Source organism: Malurus melanocephalus, unplaced genomic scaffold, assembly GCF_030028575.1.
Source record: "Malurus melanocephalus ecotype Western Australia unplaced genomic scaffold, MMel_1.1 scaffold_5, whole genome shotgun sequence".
NCBI lineage: Eukaryota > Metazoa > Chordata > Aves > Passeriformes > Maluridae > Malurus > Malurus melanocephalus.
Window position 1 is genome coordinate 6631452 of NW_026623237.1, and position 23802 is coordinate 6655253.

The following is a 23802-nucleotide window of genomic DNA, read 5'->3' on the forward strand; positions in this document are numbered from 1 at the left end:
GTTTGCTATTTCAATTGTGACTCTAACAGGAGACTCTGACTTGTAGATGTTGAAAGGAACATACTGCAACCAGTCAGTGGTTTTGTTTAATGTATTCAATCTTAGTGTGGACTTCTAGATTTTTCTCTCATGGCTAAAACTTGAACAGTATTTATGGTTAAAGCASTGTTTTTCAACGTATTTATTTGAAGGTAGAGGTGATATCTGGTTTCAAGTAGTTTCCATACATCCTATGGCATATTTTCTTGTTTCCAAATATGTGAAAAGTGATGTATTGGTGGTTGCAAGGTTTGGGSCAGAATGTGCATGTAGATGGTTTTCTTCTGTGGCTGCTGTGAGGGTGCAGCATACAAAATAAAAACGGTGGASTGAAATCTCTTAATAATTCTTAATATTCAGCAAATAGCTGGAGAGGATCAGCTTCTAGCATTATATTTGAACCCTAGAAATAAAAGATGAGACACTTCATTTCCTGACAAATGCCATAATGTAAAAACCAAGAYATTTTGCATTTGATGAGATACCAAGATGGTAGAATTTTACACAGACTTGCAAAAATCAAGTTGCTGACAGTGGAAASATTAATTAGAAAAATTGGCCTGAATGTGGCAGTTTTGGAGAATTCCCAGAATGTGACTTGAATCTTCCTTCTCCCTTGATACTAAAGTGCTGTTSACTGCAGTTTTGTCACTGCTAAAACACAACTGTTTTCTAAGTSGCTTCTTAGTAGAAAAGGCTTGATGGTTTCAGACTTACAGTTTATTAACATACATAGGAATTTAAACATTACTGTTTACATCATATGTTCAGTCTGGTTTTATACAATGACATCTTAAGTATTGGCTTCTCTGGTTTTTAGCWGGCACTTCGATTTTCTCATGCTATTTTGAAAGAACTTCCATTTCTGCACTTTTCTTAAGTTTTTTAAAAAATTCTTAATATTATCTCCAAAGAAGTATCATAGTGAGCCCCACTATAGGTATGCATATACAAGAAAACGAAAGGACTGTATTATTTTGGAATTGTTGCCTGTAGGGAAGCTGAGGTTCATGAAGAAGGAGGAAGTGGAAGGGTTACCATTGTCTGTGTGTCCCCTATGAAACCTTAAATGTTCATAACTGCTGGGTGGAACCAAATGAATAACCATCCAGCAAATCCCATCAGTTATGAAATTTGAACATCAAATTTGCATTATTTCAGAAAACTTCTGAAATAATGTAGTCTTTAATTTACTGCTTCAAAGAAAAAAAAGTAAAACAAACCAATCAAATGCTCTCTCCTATAGGTGCAGGTAAGAMGCTTCCAGTTCAAACTTTCTTGTTGTGATTCAAGTTTTGCTTTATGTAATCAGATCTTCCTCCATGACAGAAAGCACACTGCTCAATTTTATGGTCAGAAAGCTGAATATCAGACCYAGAACAGAGGATATTGTTCTCTGTTGATTTGTGCATGCTGGGATGCTGTGCTGAAACTATTGAGCTTATGTAGATGACTTTGAGCCTTGTGACAGTATTAAAAGTTGCACTGCCAGAAAATTATCCTCTGAACTTTGGAACAGGTGACATGAAAAAGAAGGTGTCAGGAAAAACTTTGAAAATTCAAGGGTGGTATCAATATTAATAGCTTTTGAACCCCAATGTTTTTTATTGAAATGCAACTCCAGACACCATAAAAGAGTTTAACTATATTTCTCCAAATTTTTCATCCAAAGTTGGTGACAGATGCACTGATGGAACAGATAGTAGAAAAGATCTAGTGATCTTTTCTGAGTCAGTAATCAGGGAAATGTCAGTGATGGAGTCAGTCTTTCATCTGGAAATACATGATGGATTATTCTAGCAACCACCACTTTAATTCAGTGGGACCACATCTGAGCTGGACACCCCGTGTTTCAGGCACTGTCTTGGGCACGGTAAACAACAACACATGAATCAGCCTTCACCTGAGCTGTGTTCTGAAGTACAGGAGTTACTGTTTCACTCTATAAGTTCCAGAGAGCTCTCTTGACACAGAATGTCACCGAATATGACTTTTTTATTATATGTAGGAAGAGACTACCCCTGTGAATTTTTCTCACGTTTTGTACCTAATTTACATACCAGTACCGATGTGAACTCTGAAAGACCAATTTTTTATGAATACAGCTTTTATCCCTTGTTCCAGTGTCCTGCTTCTTGCCTGTATCAGGATCCACCTTCACACAACTGCAAGAAAAAAGTTGTGTTTCTTTCCTTACTGCAAGAATTTTATTTTTATTACTGTATTGGAGTTATTACTCTTTGTGACATGTGTATACATTTACACTTGTGTGCAGACCAAGTATGTTGTTTGTTGGAAAGCTGAATGTTAGTAAATAGGGCTCAAAGGGGCAGGATGTTCTGACTCCATATTATTTGTCCAGAGCAAAGAATGCCCCACGCAGATGCACACTACTATTTTTAAGATCCTGTAGACGTAAATGGAATAATGAGASAGGGGGATAATAGAATTCTTTGGAAAAGAAATACAGATATTATAGCCTTGAAATGGGAATGCATAATAACAGTTTGTGAATCAAGGGGATAATAGAATTCTCTGGAAAAGAAATATAAATATATCCTTGGGATGGGAATGCAGAATAACAGTTTGTGAATCAAAGGTCCTGTGGACTTTAATAAGTAGCATTCCTGTTATTCTCAGGAAACAGCAGTTGACAAAACAACTCTTAGCAGTTAAAGCTTTTAGTATTGACACTTCCTTTTAAAACAAAATGTTTCATATTTTTAAATAGGTCAGCAGTGCTAAGCTGCAGTGGTGAAAGACCACTGAACAAGTTTAACTTTGCTTGTTTTTACCTTACACTTTGATTATTCACTTTTTCATCTGTGAAATCTTGTTGGTACTTCCTGGTTCACTGAAGATAGAGCTCAGGATATGGCTTTACTCTGGTGTTCTTGTTGTGACCCATGTAATCTATAGTATTTCTGATTTGGCAGAGGTATTCACTGAACCAGGAACATAGARAAATATGTGGAGAGCAAAGGAAAAAGCTTTTATTAAAAAGTTGGATTGATTTGAAAAAAAAATACTTATGCCACTTCCAACCACAATATGGTTACAGAAATACTTATGATTGATGTCTCTTTTACACTATTTTAACTTTTGCACTCTTTTTTTGTGAGATTTGTTAATTATATCAATGAACTATTTGATTATCTGAAAAACAATATTCTTGTTAGTGTCATGCTGTCATTCCAAGAGTCAGCTCTGTACCTAGAATTGTTGCTTACACAAATACATAACCTTCTTCCCAAATATAATTACCTCTTAATCTTTCAGCCGTGAGCCCTGTATACAAATCTGTTATGTGTCAATCTACACATATAAATATGCATGTGTAAAAGAGCTGTACTTGGCTATTAGAAAGTTGGCTTAGCAAGCATATTATTTTGTTTAGAATTGTATTAATAATTTCTTTGTCCTCTAGTTAAGTACTTGGGAATTTATTAGGAGACTGTTTTCTGCTGAACACAAGATGACTGTTCTTTGGCCTCTGCAATGACATTGCTATTTTTAAAGAGATGAGAAATCAGTAAAATGGGGGAAAGGAATGCAGATATTGCTTACTAAATAAATTACAGTCCAGTCGACTGAAGAGATGGCTGGAGAGTTTTGAGCCTTGGTAAAATCCATGGTGAAGGATTTGAATCCTAGGTTGTATGTGTCCCCAAATCTTTATCGGGGAAACAAGCTTAAAAACAGGGCTTACGTTAAAAAAATATATCATAACTACAGGTTGAGGAAGTAGAAGTGGCTGTTTGTCAAGACATAGCAGCATTATCTTGGTTTGAGTGGATGCAACTGCTGCTTGCTGCTTAAGAACAGTTAAAAACTAAGCTGTGCAGTCTCTGAATACATTGTTCATCCCATTATCAGCTAGTGATGGCAGAGGCAGGTGCTCCTGTGTAAGAGACCGTACGTAAGTMCCTTGACTGTCTCACGATCTTCGAGATGGRCAGAGACTKAACACCCCAAAAACCCCAAGGGGGATTTTTGCTCAAAGGAGTGCGAGCCAGATCAAGGTGGGATGACTGCGAAGTTTCCAGCTCCTAGGCTGGAAGGTACAACGWGTAAGCTATGGATGGTCGCACCGTTCCTGACGTGAAGACGGAAGAGAACGGCACGACCCCATGCTGAAAACAATAGACATTCTTTCCCCACCGCTTGGTTGGTTTTTCCATACTTTGCAACCCCCTGGCTTGCTGCCACCCACTCTCAAAAAGACTATAAAAAGTCTCTCTGAAAAGACCCTGAGGGGATCCCCCCAACGCACACTGGCGAATCCATGGAATCTGGACCTCGTAAGGATTCGTCGGAGCCATTGGTAGCTATAACCCCACCCTCTCTCTCTCTCTCTCTCTTTCTCTCTCTCTCTCACCCTCTTCTATCGCAAAAATCCAATAAAATTGCTCATGATGTTGAATATATACTTGCCCCTCGTTTCTTTTGCACTCTGAGATTCTGATAATGAACCCCTCATGACTCCCACTTGGGTTAAGCGGATCATGACATCCTGTCAACCTCAAGGTGCTTTTTTTGAGGTTCAAGGAAAGATGTGGTGTTGGAATCTCTTTCTCACCTACAAAACTTAATCAGAGTAATGGGGCAGGGGGTGTCTCTCAGGGTAACTTACTTAATGGCAAAACTGTAGTGTTTAATAATAATGATTTATGTGGTCTGCTTAGAAGTTAGGTTAGAAGGAAAYAAAACAAAATTTAAGCAGCACTCCTGTGAACTGTTTGATAAACCTACAGCCTAAATTTTTGAGGAAAGAAAAATCCTTTTTCATGAATGCAGAGAAAAGCGAGGTCTGAGATCATTACCTGGCAATCTAGATTTCTAATATTTCTTCCTGGTTTTTTTTGTTTGTTTTTTTTTTTTTGGAGGGGGGGTAATTTTACACTGGGCCACACCTAACTTATTTATTTCAAATTCATGTCCCTAAGCTTGCCAAAACATGTTTTTGACCATTGAAGACATCTGCCTTGTTTTCTGAGATTGTTTTTCAGACCTAAGCTAACAACACTGTTGTTCTGAAAGCGTCACCACAACTTTTTCTGCTGTCAAACTAAATAAATTTTTATCATCTGAAATTGCAGTACTCTTGAAAGTTTGGARTTTAGTATGTATTTCCATGGACAAGAATATTATTCTTTGTTTTTAATCATTTGTAGTTTCTTATGCTTTTCCCTAATATCATTCTTTACCTACCTCTTCACAGTCAAYCATATTGTGAAAGTAGTGGTAAATTACCATATCCATAATAAAAGAAAGGAGTGTAGACAAAACAGATTCATATATACATGGTGACCAAGAAAACCCTGAACAATGACAATGAAAAGAACCCCTGGGAGGTCACACCGTTTGTGTAACATCCGTTGTTTTCAAGTTCAGCTATCGATGCCTAGTTTTATAGTTGGAGGTCTTGCTGATAGTTTCAATGCTCAGTAGACATTTGTTTTATTTTGTTTCATGAAGAAAACCCTGTGTGTTCTCCTTGAAGTTGCTTTTCAGATTTTACAGAGTTATTCCCAGCCTATGATTTTCATGTTGCTTTTAAACCAGAGTAACGCTGAGCTCAAACAAGCTTTGCCCAGGGTGTTTGCCAGGCAAGTGTTTTGCTGCATTACCTTGAGAGAGGAACTGTGTGTGGAATGCTTTGATTCCATGAGCAGTGCAYTCAAGGTAACTGCCTTTGTTTTCATTAAGGATCCTATTTAAAGAATCAACACTCCTTGATCAGGCCTGGTGGGTTTCCTGGAAGACAGGAGAAAAAATTTCCTGGAATAATTAAATATTCTCCCTAGAGTGAAGCAGATTTCTCAGTCTCATTTGCCAYTCCACATTCTTTAGCCTGCTTTCCCCTAGTGTGTTTTATTATTTATTATTTATTATTTAAAAGAAAAAACAAAACAAAACAAAAATCCACTAAATGTAGGAAAAGATTGGGAGAACTTGTAGCTGCTTGTATCAAAGCTGGCTAGTGAAACTGCTACACAGTAAGGGTACAAGTTGCTTGTGCTTTATTTCCATGTTATTGCACATTTGATGGGAAAAAGCCAAACTTTGCTAATTCTTCTGATGCAAGAGACCTGTTAATACTAATGAAGTGAATAGTATTGTGCATTCTTTAGTGTAATTCACATTTCAGCTTCAAAACCAAATTCTTCTCTGATCAGTTCTTAGTAAGTGTGTTGCAGATATGTATAATGCAGAATTACGTGAATTAAATTCGGCTCTAAAATGAATTGAATTTCTGAATGCATGTTATTCTCATGCATTTTTTTCTGGAGACTTTTTTTTTCTCCAGAAAGGATGCTGAAATATAAATTCCRCACTCCAGTGAAGCTKACTGACTTGGTAGGACTGAGATGTRCYACAGTCAARTAAGCATCTTAATATACTTAATATAAGCTGGCAAGCTGGCTGCAGATTCTAAGATCAAGGTCTCCTCATTTCATTCTGTTGTCATCCATATTCTGCCTTTCTATTCCACCTTCCCCAGCAACCTCCATCACATCATGTAAGATATCCTTTGTTTATTTTAAGCAATCCTTTCCCCATTTGTTGGAGTTTTCCATTCCTTCAATTAGTCATACCACAAAAACAATTATTGAGGAGTTTTGAGAGCTGAGAGGTCAGACACCTCCAGGAAGAGATAGAAGCAATCAGCTGGAACTGGAAACCTCCATCSTGGTGCAGATTTGGCCTCACCGTWTTGTTGGGAGGCATCTACAATATCAGTCATGTGCAAGGCATCYCATTTCTAGAAAGGAACATCCAATAGGTTGAACAGTTCTTGTTCTTTTTCTTCCCTCACTTTTATCTCCACACCAATTGCTGTGTGTATTTACAGTACAAACTTAACAGCCTTACCAGAAGTTCAGCTCCCTTGTCTTATTTCCTACTGTCCCCCTGGCTAAAAGCTGCTTGTCCTCCCCAAAGCATGCCAATACTCTTCCTGCACATACTTTCTACCAAATTCTAAGTTTCTTCTTCTTTTGTTAGAGTTAATCACACTGAACCAGCTCTTAATGCCAAATTCTTGAGCTGTGCATCAGCCCATTGCACACTCTCCTCCCAGTCTCATGCCCTCTCCATCTCAAGGTTTCACTTCCGTGGAAAGACAGGGCCTGCTACTGTCCAGGACAAGACTGGAGTCACCACTTCAAGCRTTACTGTTTCGTGCAGGGAATTGCACTTGTGTGCCAAATACAGAAATACCTCCTCTTGATATATACTTTAATCAACTGCTACAAGGCAATTCTTCTTTTGATAAGTAAGAAAAGGTAATAACTGTTTTTCCATAGTCTGCATCTTTAAGGAAAAGGAACTGTAATGTACAACTTGGTAGGACTCCAGGCACAAGAGGAAATGGGTTATAGCAGTTGTGACTGTGCGGAGCAGATGTTTTGGTTGGACTGGCTATCAACCATCTGACTCATAATAAATTGTCAGTTCCAGTAAATTCCCAGTTTTCAATTACAGTAGGTAGGATATGAGAAAACAATGCTGTTTGGATGGTGTATTTAAAGTGGTTTTGATGGTAATTTTCATAAACAACTCATACTAGCTTTGTAAAAAGATTAAGGATCTTGGAAAGAGAACAGCTGTAAACATTGAAACATGCATTTGAATGTAAATTGAGATTAATACAAATGAAAACTAACAAATGGCTGTTAAATGCTGATACAATTRGAAATAGGATTTTAAGCTTTTCTTTGGAGTTTCATGATCAAAGTCTTTTCATGATGTATATGGGGGAAAATTTCTAAATGCCTTAAAATTTTCAAACTTCCATTTTTATCTGTTCCCTTCTACATCTATATTTTCACAAGGTGTCTTGTTCTTGAGCTTTAAAAATGCATACTTGATGAACCTTTTATCTGCACTGGCTAAGTAGAAAAAGGGTGAATTAGAATCAAATACCATTAGTTTTCTGTTTATTAAAAGTTTTATTTATTTTTGTARATTGTTGCTAGGTTTCTGTAATAGGAAAAAAGCCTATGAGTTGAAAATTTCTGGAGATTTTTKTTGCTGTTGTTCTTTTCCCACCACATTACTTTGGAGGTTTAGACAAGGATGAGGCCCCATTGTGCWAAGTATTCTGTAAACATAGGAAGCCCCTTGCAGTTCTTTAGAAAGAACACTATTTATTTTCAGTGTTAAGGACTGTATCCACTTTTTTCATGTTTGATTTGAAGRGCATTTTTCAGAAATGAGAAAAATACTTAAAAAAAATAAATAGATAGTAGCAAGGTGGCAGAAAGGCACCATGGAAGTCTGTGTTGGATCTTTTGCATTGCAATGTTCTAGAGGTTGGGTTTTTTACTATCAGGCATGAGACTGTTGTGGAAAAAGTAATAGGTGTGCATTATCACATGCTTAACTAATGATCTCAAGCATTTTTACATTCAGTTTTTAAACCTCAAAATKCCTGTGGCCCAGTATGTGCTCTCTGTTCAGTTAGAAGTGCATTTTAATAATACCTTCTGTAGAGTCTTGTGTGGAAAATGTTCTGTGAGTATAAAATAACACTTTATTGTGGCAGTTAATCTTGAAATCTAACATGTATAGAAAATTCTGTCTTCTTAGAAAATCAGTTTTTCTTTAATAAAAAAATAATTTGTTTAATAAAATAATCTAGCATTAAGTGTTGTGAGTTAAATACAAATTATAAGGACAAAAAGCATGGCTACTTCAATACTAAAAAAAAGAGATGTGACTTTAGTTCAAGAACCTCTTTTTTTTTTTTTTCCTAAAAGGATATAATATTGCCAAAGCAATTGGATGTCACTGTCTTTTGAGGCCAACTGAAAAATAAGAACAGAGGTGAATTTTACTTTGCTGCTYTATTTAGATCTGGTCTCTCCTTTGACATAAATACACATGCAGAAATGGGAAAAGGGAAGACAATGCCTTTGCAGGATTTAATAAGAAGCGTTAAAACAACAGTTGTCTTTGGACACTTTGGTGMAATGAAAAGATCTCAGCCCCTGTTGTGGGCAAATGTCATGATCTGGTAATAGAAGGCTCCATCCTCTCATCTCATCACTTACAGGTTTCTAGAGATGATCAGGACAGAGATCACTGAAGGAGTTAAGTTTTAACTGGCACAGACAACMTCAGAAAGGTTTATTAGTTGAAAAGTTTTCCACAGTTTATCTGTAAGACATGTGGTTTTGGTTTGGTTTTATAAACGGCAGTTGTAACAGATATACTGGTCTCSAATGCAGTTCTACCAAGCAGCTTCTGCCATGAATAAAAGTAACAAATTCCAAAAGAAATAAATGGTATGGTGTCAGATAGAAGGCAGTTGGTTTTAAATCTGTGGCCACCTGAACAATAAGTTTGAGCAGCTTCATGGTGTTGCTGCACTGCTTCTTTTAACAGGAATGCTGGGGGTTTGGGTCTTTTTTAAGTAACAATTTTCATTTCTCAGGGCTGAAAATATGCATCTATTTGAAAAGTGGTAGTTACAGAAGAACGCCAGTTTCTTTACTTGGATTTGCATGGGACAGTAACTGCGTGAACATAACACAGCACTCYGCTGGCAACAGGAGCTGTGGTCATGTTTGTTGTGTGTGCTTTTGTARATGGAAATGGAAAGATATCATGTCTCAATTTATTGCTCTTACTACATATTTCATTTTACTGCAGCTTAACATGCAAATATACAAAGATTTTTTATGTGGTTGTGTGGGGTTTTTCCCCTGGCATGAGTTTTCATATAAAGTTCACAAATGAGCATAGAAAATATAATGTAACATTACTGTGTGTGTTAATGGATGCTGTAGTGGCATTTGCCTCGTCTGTTTTGAAGTTGGTTTTTGTTTCCTTGTTTTGACTTTCTTCAATCAGGAAGCACCTGATAATATTCCAGAAACTGGTCTTATACATGGTGTCAAGCTGTGTGTGCACATTCCTTAAACAAAAATGCAATACTAAATTGGGGATTTACTATCCATGACAGAGCTGGATGCAGCACTRCAGGTGGGGTCTCAGCAGAGCAGAGTGGGAGGGCAGAATCCCCTCCCTTATTCTGCTGGCAACACTGTTTTAGATCTGSCCCAGGGTACAGTTGGCTTTCTRAGCTTCAAGTGCACGTCACTGGGTCGCRTTAGGCTTCTCATCAACCTATCCATTTTATGTACCTGTCATCTCTTGAGGAATGCCCATTAAAATAAAATCTTTTTAATTGTTATTAGCATTAAAAGCATTACTGTTTAATCTCTCTTAATAGTTCTTTCGTTTGATTGACAATTAGCAAATTAATGGGAAAAAGCCAGTTAATGCTATGCTCAACTTCAGAATTGAAAGCTGTTCCTTATTTAATTTTTTTTCTTTAATGGTGGAAGTATATTAAATACTGGGGAAAAGGTCAGGGTGGATTGTATTCGTGGRTATATCTTGTTGTCTTGTTGGTAAAGGTTTTGCAATCTGGTCTGTTTTCTCTTGTGCAGGTGATAGAACCACTTACAAAGGTATCATGAGATCCYGTCCTTTGCTTTTACAGGCAACTACATCACCTAATCCTATCCATAAATTGATCATATCACAACAGGACATCAGCATTGTTTGTCATCACCACTCATATGGAGTGTTGTCCTGCAATTTAGGTTAAAACCATACTCTGATTTCCAGCCATTGTGTGCTTGTGACCATTTTACAGGCAGTTCTAAGGAGTACAGTTTTCTTTCAGCTGTCAGAAGTGAGCTGCACACCAAGGCAGAATTTAAGAAAACACTGTCAGTTCTGTCTCATTTTTCATCTAAGACAATTARGCTTTTTTAAGACCCATTCTTCCCTGCAGCTTATCACTAAGTTTCTTGGCATGTAGTGTTCTGCACGTAACAGCTGCTATGCAGCTCGTCTCTCTGGACATTAACAGCTTCAGTCCTACCAGAGCTTCGAACGGCACGAGATTGCCTTCCTGAAAACACTCAGCGGTCACTTAATTTTTTTTCTCCCCAGATAGGGCAGGGCTTCCTAACAGTATTTAAGTGGTTTGCCTGTTCCTTCCTCACAGCTGCCTGTAGGACAGAGCATACCAGGGTGCTCTGCAATATGTTGATCCTGCTTTGAGCGCATATCTTATTTCCTCTCCTATTTTTCCAAAACGGATRAAACAAATGCATCTTGGCAAGTTGCTGTGTACATATGCACGAACATGTTAAAAGATGTATTTGTGAGCAGAAAGTGGCACTGTATTATTTGCTGTCAGTGAAGGTGACTGTGCTTCTAACTCATTGCTTTCTAACTAGAGGTCAAGATCATAGATGAAAGTTGTGTGTGGCAGAAATACACTTGTTCATACTGTGTATGATTTATGAATTAGAGGGATGTCAGGTCCTAMCCAGAAACAATCTGTTCTAGATGATCCCAAAGCTGTAACTGATTATTCTTTAAAGAAAGCCTAAACTGTGTAAGCATTAAGATTGAATTGTGTTTMGCATGTTTTTTTCCCTACAGTAATTTTCTAGAGTCCGCACTCCTTGCTGAAAGTAATGAATGGGTTTAATTTGCAGGAAACTTGGGGGCAGTGACTTCTAGGTATAAATTTCTAATTGCTAAAATGTTTTTCATCCAAATGAGGAGCTGAATACACCAGAAAGTTTGGACCATAAACTACTGTGAAAAATAACAAATACAAAATGTGTGGGTCATAATTCAGTGATATCACATTTTAAAAAATTCTTCAGCATTGCATCTGATGTCAAACCAGGAATTCCCAAAAACAAAATCTGCATCTTTACTGAAATTTATAGTTCACCGAATTGAAGAAGAGCTACACTACTGTATACTTGATAACTCAGTAATTTGATGCATTAAAGGATATTAAACTGAGCAAAATATCTTTAAAGTGCAAATACAGGAAGAAAGAATAAATTTGCAACCTGTTTTGCAATGGTTAAATTCCTCACTTAAGCATTCCTAAATAAATTTGTGTTTGTCCGTAAGCTTTTAAATATTCAGTTTGTTGTTTACCATTTTATATTTACTTTTATATGTACAGGATGTGAATGAAGACCCTGGAGAAGATGTTGCGCTTCTCTCCGTTAGTTTTGAGGACGCAGAAGCTACTCAGGTTTTTCCTAAGCTGTACCTCTCCCCACGTATTGAACAGTGAGTTGGACAGATTCTTTCTGGAATGTTTATTCTACTTCATCCCAGAACTTTTCTATTTTTTTCCTGATACATGTGATAACATACTGGATGATTACATACTATTGCTTTATGTTGCTTAAAGTCATAGCGTTTATTGCATATGTGTGTGTGTGTGTGGTGGAGAAATGACAGATCTTCACTCAGCTGGTTCTGCATCTATGTGATATTCCTCTAACAYCACAGTCTCTGAAAACTCTTCTGTCCTTTCCTGTGGCAGTATATTTTGAATGCCTTCTAAGGTACAACATAGTGATAGCTTTTGTGGGGAGGAATCTTTAATTTTTTTCTTTCTTTTGGGAAGGTGAGCTCTCTATGTAAACATAATACATTTGAATAAAGTATTGTTGTAGAAGCTAAAGGGCCTACTTAACTATGCTTGAGGAATCTGCAGCTTTAGTAAGTTACTTTTTTCAGGAGAATATCTGAATATTTTAAGAGCATCGAACCTTACCAACATGTTTACCAGTTGGCAAATAGATTTGTTGAGAAATAAATTTTTACTCCATACAATGGAAGACTGAGGAATAAAAATCAATCTGTTTCCATTAAATTTTTTTCTTCCTTTTCTGGAATTGAGAATGTTTTAATGCTTCTCCTTGACTTCAGTATCTCAGTCTTGTAATGCTTAAAAAAGTAACTATGTTAGATTTTTCAGGTATACCACAATCAAACTGGTCTGGCATTGTTGCAATGTTTTTCTGTCTGATACTGCAGTGACTTTCTTCTGAATTGGTGATGATTCTTCTCTGTAGAGTAGAAAAGATGGGAAATACTGGCTACAACTGTTTTATAATAACTTGGGGATAAAGTCTGTGTGAATGAAGAAACATATTTTCTTGACATTTTGCTCAACAGAATATTGATCTGGATAAACTCTTGGATGCAGTGTATGAAATATAAGCAGAATTTGATTTAGATAAAGACATAAGATTTCTGAGATACTTTATTTAAGAAAATGTAGGTTCCGTGTGCACGTGCAAACACAGGTAATAAAGTAGCTTTTACATTTTCATATTTTTCATCAATTCACACTTTTGTCAGCATCAGTTGAGGGAATAATTGTAGTCAAACATGTAATTATTCTTCATGTTCCAAAGGATTCTTTTTCTGAACTCTTAAAAGCAAATGGGCTGCCATTAGTTTCCATTGTATTTTCAGCTATAGTCACATGTTGATGGTTAAGTGTATTTCAGGCCACCCAGGTATATCTGTCTAAATCATCCATGAGCTAATGAATGCATTGCTTATTTTCCCACTTTCACTATCTTTATGAAGATGTTAACCTCTTGATAGCAAGCAGAGTAGCAATACAAAGGAACTCTTTGTCTTCCTAAAAGTGTTGCATTTTCTCTCAGTGCCCTAAAGATCATCTGATTTTAGATGTGTGATGTAGAGCGATACAGCAGAAAGATACTCGAGTGGTGTTGGTATGTATATGGCATGTCTGACATATTTATGGCTTTGTTCTTTGTATCCAGTGCAGTCATGTTAAAATCATGCCAGGAAACCCTGGAGCTCCATGCCACACCTTGTCACATTATCTGTATGTTGAAGTTGAGATACTTCACTCATCTAAGTCAGTCTGTCTTTCTGCATTTGTAACATTTTCATCACAGTATCTGTGTACTGATAATGCATAATTTCTGAAGTTGCTTGTGAGCTATTGCACCTGCCTTTGTGCTACTGGCTACTTTTTATGTGCCATAAAAAAATGTATGGGTATGCTTCCAGTGTTTGTATAATTGTGCTTTAATAGCAAAAATATAGTTCTCTCTTGTTCTTTCCCCAAAACCAGTCTCTGCTCTGTTTAGCAGGGGCTGACAGTCTAGATATTAACTTCCTAGTGTTTGGGAACTGAAGCAATGATGTGTACTTCTTTATACTTTTTGCCAAAAGTACAAAAAGCCTCAAGAAGCCCTGAGGATTAGTTAATGACTTGAGACCGTGGCATGTTACATTTGAATTATGTTCTGCTTATAAAAGTTCTTTCCTCCTGCTCACAGTAATTGGATCTACAGAAACCATGTAAGCAAATTAGCACTGTATTTTTTCTATGCAGCAGATTTTGAGGTGTACCAAGTAGTAGTTGATAGTTCCCAACATAACATTCCCAAGTACTCAACAAAACATGAAAAATACCAAATTCCCACAATTATTTTGCTAATACTAAACTATGTTCACTTTAGGAAGAATGAGCAAACAGGAATAGCATTTTCCTGACATATGAAATAACATTTCAGGGTTGTAGAGAAATAAGAGGAAAAGAGCCTGTTTGTGTAAAGTGTGTTGTCTCCTGCTTTCCCAAGAGTTTTCGTTGCTTTTGTGCTCTGCCRTATAAACATGCATTCCTGCATTGCACTTTCTAAAAATGATACATACCCACAGATCTTGTCAGCAAAGTCCTAGCATAGGTTTTTTGCTTTGAAGGGTTTTTAGTAAAACACATTTGCTCTGCTTTTTTAAATGGATAGTAAGAATAATACTACTAAGACTTTGACTGCACTTTGTCGTAGACTCTGGAAGAGAGATTTTGGAAATCAGGGAAATATCCACCTCTTATGGTGTGGGGTGAAGATGTTAGTATATACTTTGTCTTGAAAAAGGTCCATGTATTGAAATGCAATAGAGAAGAGTTGTGGATCATTCAAGTCAATACTAGAACTTTATTGACTTTTGTGGTGTGTGTCTGACTGCAAGAGTGTCAAGTGCATTTCTTACAGCCAAACAACCACCCCCACATTTAGGGATGGGAAGCATTTGTATTCACTTGTAAAAATCTCATCAATACCTATTCATAACTATACCTGGTTTAATTCTTTCATTAAAACTTGTTAATTTGAAAAGTTCATTTCAATACTATTTGTTCAAACTACATTAACAGCAACTTTTAATGTTTCCTTAATTTGAAATGTCACTTTAAAAAGCTTACATTCTATAGTTTTTAGACTTCTGACTTTTTGTTGCACTACATCAATAAACAGATGCCAATAACAGTTACTTTCAATTATTTCAAAATTAGATCAAGTTAAAATGCAACAAGGTATATTTATGAGATGTATTTATTTTTAAACTACCATCCTACTGCAGTATCATAGAATACAGTTTCTGCACACTTCTGGAGGAAGTGGTAAGCTGATAAACCACACAGACTGACCACACAGCTTGAGAGGTTGGTACTGTCAGCATCTCTGAGTGTGTCCCCAACTCATCCTTCACTTCCTCCCATCTCAGGGTGTGGGACTTGTCTCAGGATGTTCTCTGTCCTTTGCTGACAGCTGCTGTGCTTTGGGTAGGGGGTCATAAACATGAGCTAGATTGGCACAGCTCTGTTCTGGGGCACGATAAGAACCTGCTGGGGTATTTACCCTTTATATTTCTGTTGCATTTGTGTGAATTATTCATAATGTCTCTAAACCTGTTGGTAGAAAGCATCTTACTTGTTTAAAATTGCCTTTCTTGTCAAAGTGTACTAGATACTCATATAGGAACGAAATTTGTAATAAAACTGCCCATCATATCTTTGTTTTCCATCTGTTAAAAGTCATTAGACTCCAAATCCAAAGAATCAATGCAGGATTGAACAGCTGATTTCTATATTAATTCTTAAAGTGTGTGTCAGCATACTACGCATGAATGTGGATCAGAAGGTTTTGGGATTTTTTTCTTAAGAGAAAAAATTCAATATTTGTAATTTCTTTTCCTTCATGAGTCATCCATGCTAAAGAACATAAAGAACATAAAAATGGGTTCATCTTGGTTCACATTTTAAGAAAAAAATATATTAGGGTAGAAACACTGTTGCTCAGTGAATGYAGTGTTCCCTGTGTTCACAGAAATAATCCTGCAATAAACACTGTTGTCCTGGAGGGCTTTTCTCTGATAAATACGCAGACGTGAATATGCTAAGAAAACCAGCTGTCAGTAGAAGTTGTTTTGCTTAAATGGATCAGGCTCCATGCTTTGGGGACTAAAATGGTCGTTTTTTACTGGTCTGGGAGCTGTGCCAGAGGGTTCTTCGTGACTGAGGGTGGTATGCAGAGTTCGGTGACTGCATTTAACCTTCTCATAYGGGCAGGGGAGAATAACAAGAACCTGATCTGAACTCTTAGGCTTTAAATGCTGCTGTATGTTTTTCACTGATGGAAGAAGAATTTGAATAGAAAATTAAACATGTGTGTTTGCTTTAAGGTGTTTCCTGTCTTTTACCTGTGGTTTCTGCTGGGAATTGGAGGAAGAAAGCCATAAAATGTAACCCATTTATTGCCAAGGACCACCTCTTGCTACATTTGAGATACAGGGGGGCTGTGAAGGGCTTCACCTTTGATGTTGGCCTGCCATGTTGCCACCAGTAGAATCCTGTTTCAGAATGTTTATGAATACATTAAATGAATGGTTGTGCCGAGGCCTTTTTGTATGTCTGCTTTGCAGAAGTCAGAAGTAAGATCTTCAGTTTGACATAGTAAAATATGCTTATGCATCTGAGTTGATGATTTCAGTAGAATTGTCAGTAGTCATCCAGGGCAGTCCATGGCTTCTTCAAATCYCAGAACATTTTTGCAGACATGGGAAGCAGGAGGAATGACTGTTGCTTTGCAGTGCTTCYTGTTCCATTGACCTTGTTTGGTCAGTGTCTGGCCAGTGCATCAGACTTACCTACTGCCTGCTATGGGGGCCATGCCAAGTCAGCCAAGTCTTCAGAAACTGTAGCCTGATTGCCAATCTAGCTCTGCTTTGCAATTCTTCCTGTGTCCTAAAAATCATCTGTTTTGCTGCTACCAACTTTTGATGGCCTGCTGACATCTTCAGAAGAGATCAGGACAGGCTGGGACTGGCAGTCAGAGCAGATTGACTTGTGCTTCTATTCCAGGCATTCAACTGTACTGATTGTTCTTTCCCCCTGCCCCCCACCCCCCTCCCCYGAAGCTGCTATAGAGCAATTAGGGAAAATAGTTGTAGGAGAGCTAAAATTATGTGTCCATCATCTGAATGGTGCTTTAATGCTGGATATGTTAATGCTCTCTTTAAATGGTTCAGTTAGTGAGATTTTTAAGTCAGTTAAGAGACTAAGCAATTAGACCTATTTGTCGAGGTGTGAAATACTTGAGGCAGTTCAGTGGGACTGATTTTGTTGCTAGGTAATGAGGTATCGGTTTCCCTGTATAGGAGATACAGGACAGTTTTTGTTTAGTGTTAGGGTTAGGGTTAGGGTTTTGGTATCTTTTGCTCAGTCCAGAGCTCAGTGTCTGAGTCTCAGAGTTGCCCTTAAGTCTCAGAGCAAAACTTAGAGCCAAGTATTGGGAAGGGTTTGTATCTTCCAGGAAATTTTTTCAGGCTCTGAGCATCATCTTGTGTAAGGTTCTGTAATGTGGTGGTGGAGGGAGTTTTTACATCATAAATCAATCTCTTAKTTTCTTGTATGGTTGAAATGCACATATAGAAAAATTATTTAGTAAGAAATCACAAAAGAAAATGAAAATGTGATTCAGCACAGCCCTCTTCAATTCCCTCTGCATACTTCTGTGTAGGGTAGAATGGTCTATAGGAATTTCACAAGTTTTAAACACGCTCGATTCCTTTAGATTGAATCTCTCCATTAGGTCGCTGCATTTTTTCAGTTGTGCACATATAATTTATTTCAGGCTACCCTAATTAAACATCCAGTTCTGTATCATGTTATTTGTCATGTGCTGTAAGTATGCCACCTTTCATTGCAATAATCCCTGTTTCAACACAGGCATTTCTGAGTATCGTTATAAAGCTGTACTCTACTAAAATATCTTCCTCAGCRATTTTACTGTGGTATCACTGCTTCTAGGCATGTTTATCCACCCACAAATGGTGATAATGAAGGAAAAAGGGAACAAAGTAATGTTTTTTTAGGATGTCAGACATTATTATTCATAAAGGTGTTCTTGATTCTTTACTGTTGGCCATATGTTTAGATTTGTATCTTTGTACAGTGAGATTGTCAAAAGCACTTTTAATTAGTCAAAACTAATTCTGGCCACAGTATTGAAAGTTGCTGTCATCTTCATTACTAGCTAGGTCAGTACATTGTATTTTTGAAATCTTCCTCTGTATCTGCAACAGGGTGTATTTTCTAGATTATTTTCTTAGGTTGTRTTTACTTTGATATTGAGATTCATTTCACTTTAAAAAACATTTACTTTTCTTTTGATACATCAAGTGTTTTTAGTTTTTTTGACTGCCTCTTGTTCTTAGAGGGTTGGAGGGTATTTTTATTGCCATTCAGACATTCCTGGGGCAATACTGAAACGCCTTTCTTATATATTTCACTAAGACATTAGAGCACACAAAGCAGGTTTCATCTTCATTTCCTGAAATATTTTTGTAGGGGAAAGGAAGCCTCCTGAAAAGAACCAATCCRTGTTGGTACTGARCTGTGTCTGTCACAGGTGGCAGGAWTTTTTTCATACCTAAGAATTAATARGAAYRKGGWKGGGGGYKTRTTTAGGACCTTTTGTTTTAAAAAACTGTGGACCAATGGTAGGGACTGTTTGAACCCCGTGAAATGTTTTCTGTAATATTTAGTAGGCTGACCAAAGAAATTTGAGGTAGGTGTCAGTTTTTTATTTGGCACATGGTATGGCAGTAATAGAGCAAGGAAGAGGGTCTGGTAAATGGGGTTAAATGTTTACTTAAACAGTTACTGACTACGTATTTCTTAAAAAAAGGAATGAAAAAACAGGCCGAGTTAAAATTTGTATGTAGGGGAACTTGGAGTTTCTCTAGGCCAATTTATTTGTCCTTTCATGGATAAGGTACTGGTGTTAAACGCTGCTTTAAAAAAAAAGCAACAGTTAGATACAAACTTGGTGGGAAATCACAATTGAAGCAGTAATTCCTCTGTTGTTAAACAGACAATTCCACAGACTGTGTCTTTGTAGTTAAATAGCTCTTGCAGAGGAAAAGTGCTTCAAAATTTCTGACAGCATCAAATTTTAAACTTACCTGACAAGTCTGAGACTTCTGGTAATTTACCAGTAAATGTAATCATAGAATCATTTAGGTTGAAAAATACCATAAGATCATCGTGTTCAAACATAAACTCAACACTGCCAAGTCCACCATGTCCCTAAGTACGACATCTGCATATCTTTTAAATACCTCCAGGGGACGTGACTCAACCACTTCTCTAAGCAACCTGTTCCAATGCTTGGCAATCCTTTAGGTGAAGGAAGTTTCCCTTATATCCAATCTAAACCTCACCTGGCGCAACTTGAGGCCATTTCCTCTTGTCCTATCACTTGWTATCTGCGAGAAGAGGCCGACCCCCACCTGGCTGCATTCTGCTTTCAGGTAGTTGGAGAGAGAGATGAGGTCCTTCCTGAGCCTCCTCTCTAAACTAAACCACTTGAGCTCTCTTGGCCATTCCTCACAGGACTTGTGCTCCAGACCCTTCACCAGCTCCATTGGTTTTCYTTGTGCTCCAGCCCCTCAATGTTCTTGTAGTGAGTGACTCAGAACTGGACAGAGCACTCGASGTGTGGCCTGAGCWGTGCTGGGTACAGGGGGACAGTCACTGCCCTAGTAGTGATAGTGACTGGCCTYSCTATTGCTGATMCAGGCCAGGATGTCATTGGCCTTCTTGGCCMCCTGGGCAYACCCTGRCTCATGTTCAGCCACTGTTGACCAGCACCCCAGGCCCTTTTCYACTGGGCAGCTGTCMAGGCACAGTTCCCCWARTCTGTAACATTKCAAGGGGTTGTTGTGACCCAAATGTGGGACCATGTAGCACCCCACCTTATTGAACCTCAAACTGTTGGCCTCAGCCCATTGATCCAGCCTGCCCAGATCTCCCTGCRGACCCTTCCTGCCCTCCAACAGATCATCACTCCCACCCAGCTTGGGAGTCATCTGAAAAYACACATAGGGGGCACTTGATCCCCTCGTTCAGATCATCAGTAAAGATTTTAAACAGGACTGGTCCCAATTCTGAGGACTGGGGAACTGCACTAGCGACCAGACACCAGCTGGATATAACACCCTTCACCACCACTCTCTGGGCCAAGCCATCCAGCCAGCTTTTTACCCAGTTAAGATTGCTCCTGTCCAAGCCATGGGCTGCCATCTTCTCCAGGAGAATTTGGTGGGAAATGGTGTCAAAGGTTTGTCAGTGACAACATCCACAGCCTTTCCCTCATCCACTGAATGGGTCACCCTGTCACAGAAGGAGACCAAGTTGTTCAAGCAGGACCATCTTTCATAAACCCATGCTGGTTGTGCCTGATCCCCTGATTGTCCTGCATGTGCCATGTGGTGACACTCAAGATAATCTGCTCTATGACCTTCCCCAATAACAGGCCTGTAGCTGCCCAATCCTCCTTCTGATCCTTCTTATTGGTCATTACATTTGCTGATGTCCAGTCACCTGGGACCTCCTTGGTTAGCCAGGACTGCTGGCAAAGGATAGAACATGGCATGAGCAGGTCATGGAAGGTTTTTCTTTCAGATCAGAGCTGAGATTTAGTTGTTCTACTATATCCATTCTAACTGGGTATTAATTACCAAAACTGTCAAACAGTAGTTAAATGAGTTAATTAGAATCTTGGCAGCAAATGCAGTGGGTATGGAAAGGCACATTTATTCAACAGTTACGAAAATTCAGATTTCCTAGAGCACACTTCGAACCCACTTTTGTTGCTGCGTGGGTATTTTTCCCAGTTCTTGATGTAAATGCAAACCCACCACTATAGAACRTGGTATCTTAACAAAGTACGCTTTCTTGAAATTGATTTTTGCATATCTGGGATATGTGGTTTACTTTCTGAATATGGTGATTAAATCATTTGTTTTCAGAGAACTTCACTCTGATTGTGATCGACGCATTATCATGTTCTGTCTTCAGACTTTTTTCTATTTTACTATTTGAAACAACAAAAATTCAGCTACTATTTAATGCTTGTTTCCAGATGGCCACATTCAATGGGTACAAAACTTGGACCACTGGAAAGGGAAAAGTTAAGGATTTTCAGAGAAAAACCCTGAAAAGTGTGAAACACAACATGAAGTTGTATGTGAAAAGCCTCCATTTTGATTGTCTCTGTTGTCTTATCCCACTGCCTCCCATCCTCCAGCTGGGAGAGCTGATGGTACCCTCTAGGAACCACATTCCTGTTACTGATGTTGCGGCAGGAATGCGGTGGTACAGTGAGCATGAATTGAGGAGTATAGCAGGGGAGCAGCCCTGTGGGGAATCTGATGGGCAGGAGGGAAAATATAAGTGAAGGAGGCTTGGCCCCATGATAAAGGATTGTAGTGCATTCTTTGACATTACCAGAAGGGCTGGTTCCCCTGCTGGTTCCCCTGCTGGTTCCCCTTTTCCCATAAGCTTCTTGACCCCACAGTAGTACTAGGTACCACCCCCAGTTCCTTTTGCTTCCTGCCTCCCATCTTTCCTGCAAATAATTTTAAACTTGATGCCTTCTTGAACGGAACATTAATATCTCCTTAATTATCCATTGTAGGAAGATTTTCCCATAATAAATCGTGGGTGATTTTTAAAATGTGACTACAGAATTTCTTTTCCCTAGTTATGGTCAAGAATGTGATTCATTATATTGGTTATTTTATTTAAGGCATATGAGACAGTCACAGTCCATCCAGCTACTTAACTACTGCAGGCTGCTTGGCCAATGTGAATGTTAGCTGAAACCCCAGCTTCTTTCAGCATTTGCACATGGGACCTGCCTGGAGAACATGTATRAAAGACATTATCAAGTGTGAGACTTTTTGTTGAATTTTCCTAGATGACAGATTCTCCTTCAAGAATATTGAGAACTTCTTTCTAAGAGCTTTGCTCTGAAGAGTCCCCTTAACAAGTCACAAAGTTTTGTTGAATTTTGAACCTGCCACAGGTGTCCTGTAACTATATTGAACTTCAGTTACCTTTAAATGAGAGTGCAGGCTATAGGCAGCAAATCATGTGGCTTTTGTGATAATGAATGGGACTCTTTTTATGTGTAGTTTGGAAAAAACAGCTGTATGTCAACAAAGAATATTACAGGATTTAAATGAGACATCTCATGTGTGGTATTTAATATGTGCATGCAGTAGGTGTCAAACATCCCACAGAGGAAGAAAAGATAAATTTGGCAAGAAGTGAAAATTTAGATGGTGAAAGTATAGATTTTTTTGAGGTGGATTTTAAAACTAAATTCTTTGAGCTGGTTTCTGGTCAGGAGCCACTAAAAATCCATGAAGAGGACACTTCAGCCGTTTAACGATTTCAGTGGACGAAACTCTGTTAGTACTGAAGTTTCAGACACCACAGTGCAGTGGAAAAACCTGTACAAATAGAGCGAAACAATTCTGCTTGCAGATATTTGCTGCTGAAGCCAATGAAAGGGCTGTGCTCTTCTGTGTGGTTTAGTGATGTCAAGCACTACTTGCTGGAGGCAGCTGCGCTACTGCAATGCTTTCCTGACCTTAAATAGCCTATATGCTGGGTAATGCAAGTGTTCAAATATAAATACAGGGCACGTAAGGACAGAGGGAGGCCAGAAAAGCCATCGAGGCCCCTTCCCTCCCCTGAATTAGTCAGTGTCTTCCTCAGTATTCTTCTCTTCTGGTATTTGTCCAAGTTGTTTACAAAACCGTTTAGACTAATTGTTCCCTTGTGTTGCCTCAGTACAGTTTATTCCATATGTTAAGTACTGCATGCGAAGCAGTTCTGCTCTTCAGTGTGGCTGCTGCTTGCTTTCCTTTGCTTTTCCTCTCTTCGAGGTTGCCTTTGGTATTAACCCAAACAGCTGTGCAACCTCTGTCTGTACTGGAAGRTTGTGTGTACTGCAGCAGCAGCCCACTGCTCTTCCCCCGACCTTCCTCTAGGGCAGGCAGGCCTTTCTGGGGCATTCTGTGGAGGTACTTCCTTCAGGTCATGTTTTTGGTTGGCTTCCCAGATTTTTTTTTTTCTTTTGCTCTGTAATGGGAAGATGGTTAGATGGCATGTATRTGTAATTACATAGTGATCCTCCTAATTTGTTCCATAGCTCAAACACTGTGTTTCTTTTGTAGCTGTAATGAATGTGTAACTTGCTTTCTACTCCTCAAATCCTGTTGTTTTCAATTGGTACTCTTGTTTTTGTTCTTTCACTCATCACTTAGGTGCTGCTTTTCATTGKTTTTTATTTCTTTACATTCCATCTCTATTTTCTGGTTTCTCTTTTGTCTGTTTGTTTTCAGGTCTGCACATATCTCTGAAAATGTGTTTCATTTTCAAGAAGTGATGGTCTGTGTTTTGCATGTCAGRTAGCAGCTTTTCCTTCAGTTCACATAGAAACTGCAAGGAGAGTTGAATGATAAAGCAAGTTGTATCGAAAGTTCAGGCTACACTTGATCTACCAAAACCTAATGGCCCTTTTAATTGTCTGATACACAGAATCAGTGCATATCCAGAACAATCATTTAGTGGTGTCTATGATTTCAGTGCCTTTGTTGTCTTTGCTTTAAAGCATTTTAAAATTAGTTTTTTAAAACACTGTTTATTTTACATTTCTTGTAACATTATTTGTTTCCATTTATGAAAGGAGTGAGACCTTCAGGATTTTTATGCAACAGTGAAAGCAAAAACAT

The 23802-nt window shown here is 38.2% G+C and overlaps 1 protein-coding gene across 1 annotated transcript in view; it reads left to right on the forward strand.

Annotated features, from left to right (window-relative positions):
* Nucleotides 1–23802, forward strand: part of BABAM2 (BRISC and BRCA1 A complex member 2) — a 163030-nt gene that overhangs the window by 74377 nt on the left and 64851 nt on the right. Inside the window, exon 7 of the mRNA XM_057371164.1 lies at nucleotides 12056–12165. Within this exon, the coding sequence (XP_057227147.1) occupies nucleotides 12056–12165 (110 nt within the window). The remainder of the gene's footprint in view (nucleotides 1–12055; nucleotides 12166–23802) is intronic.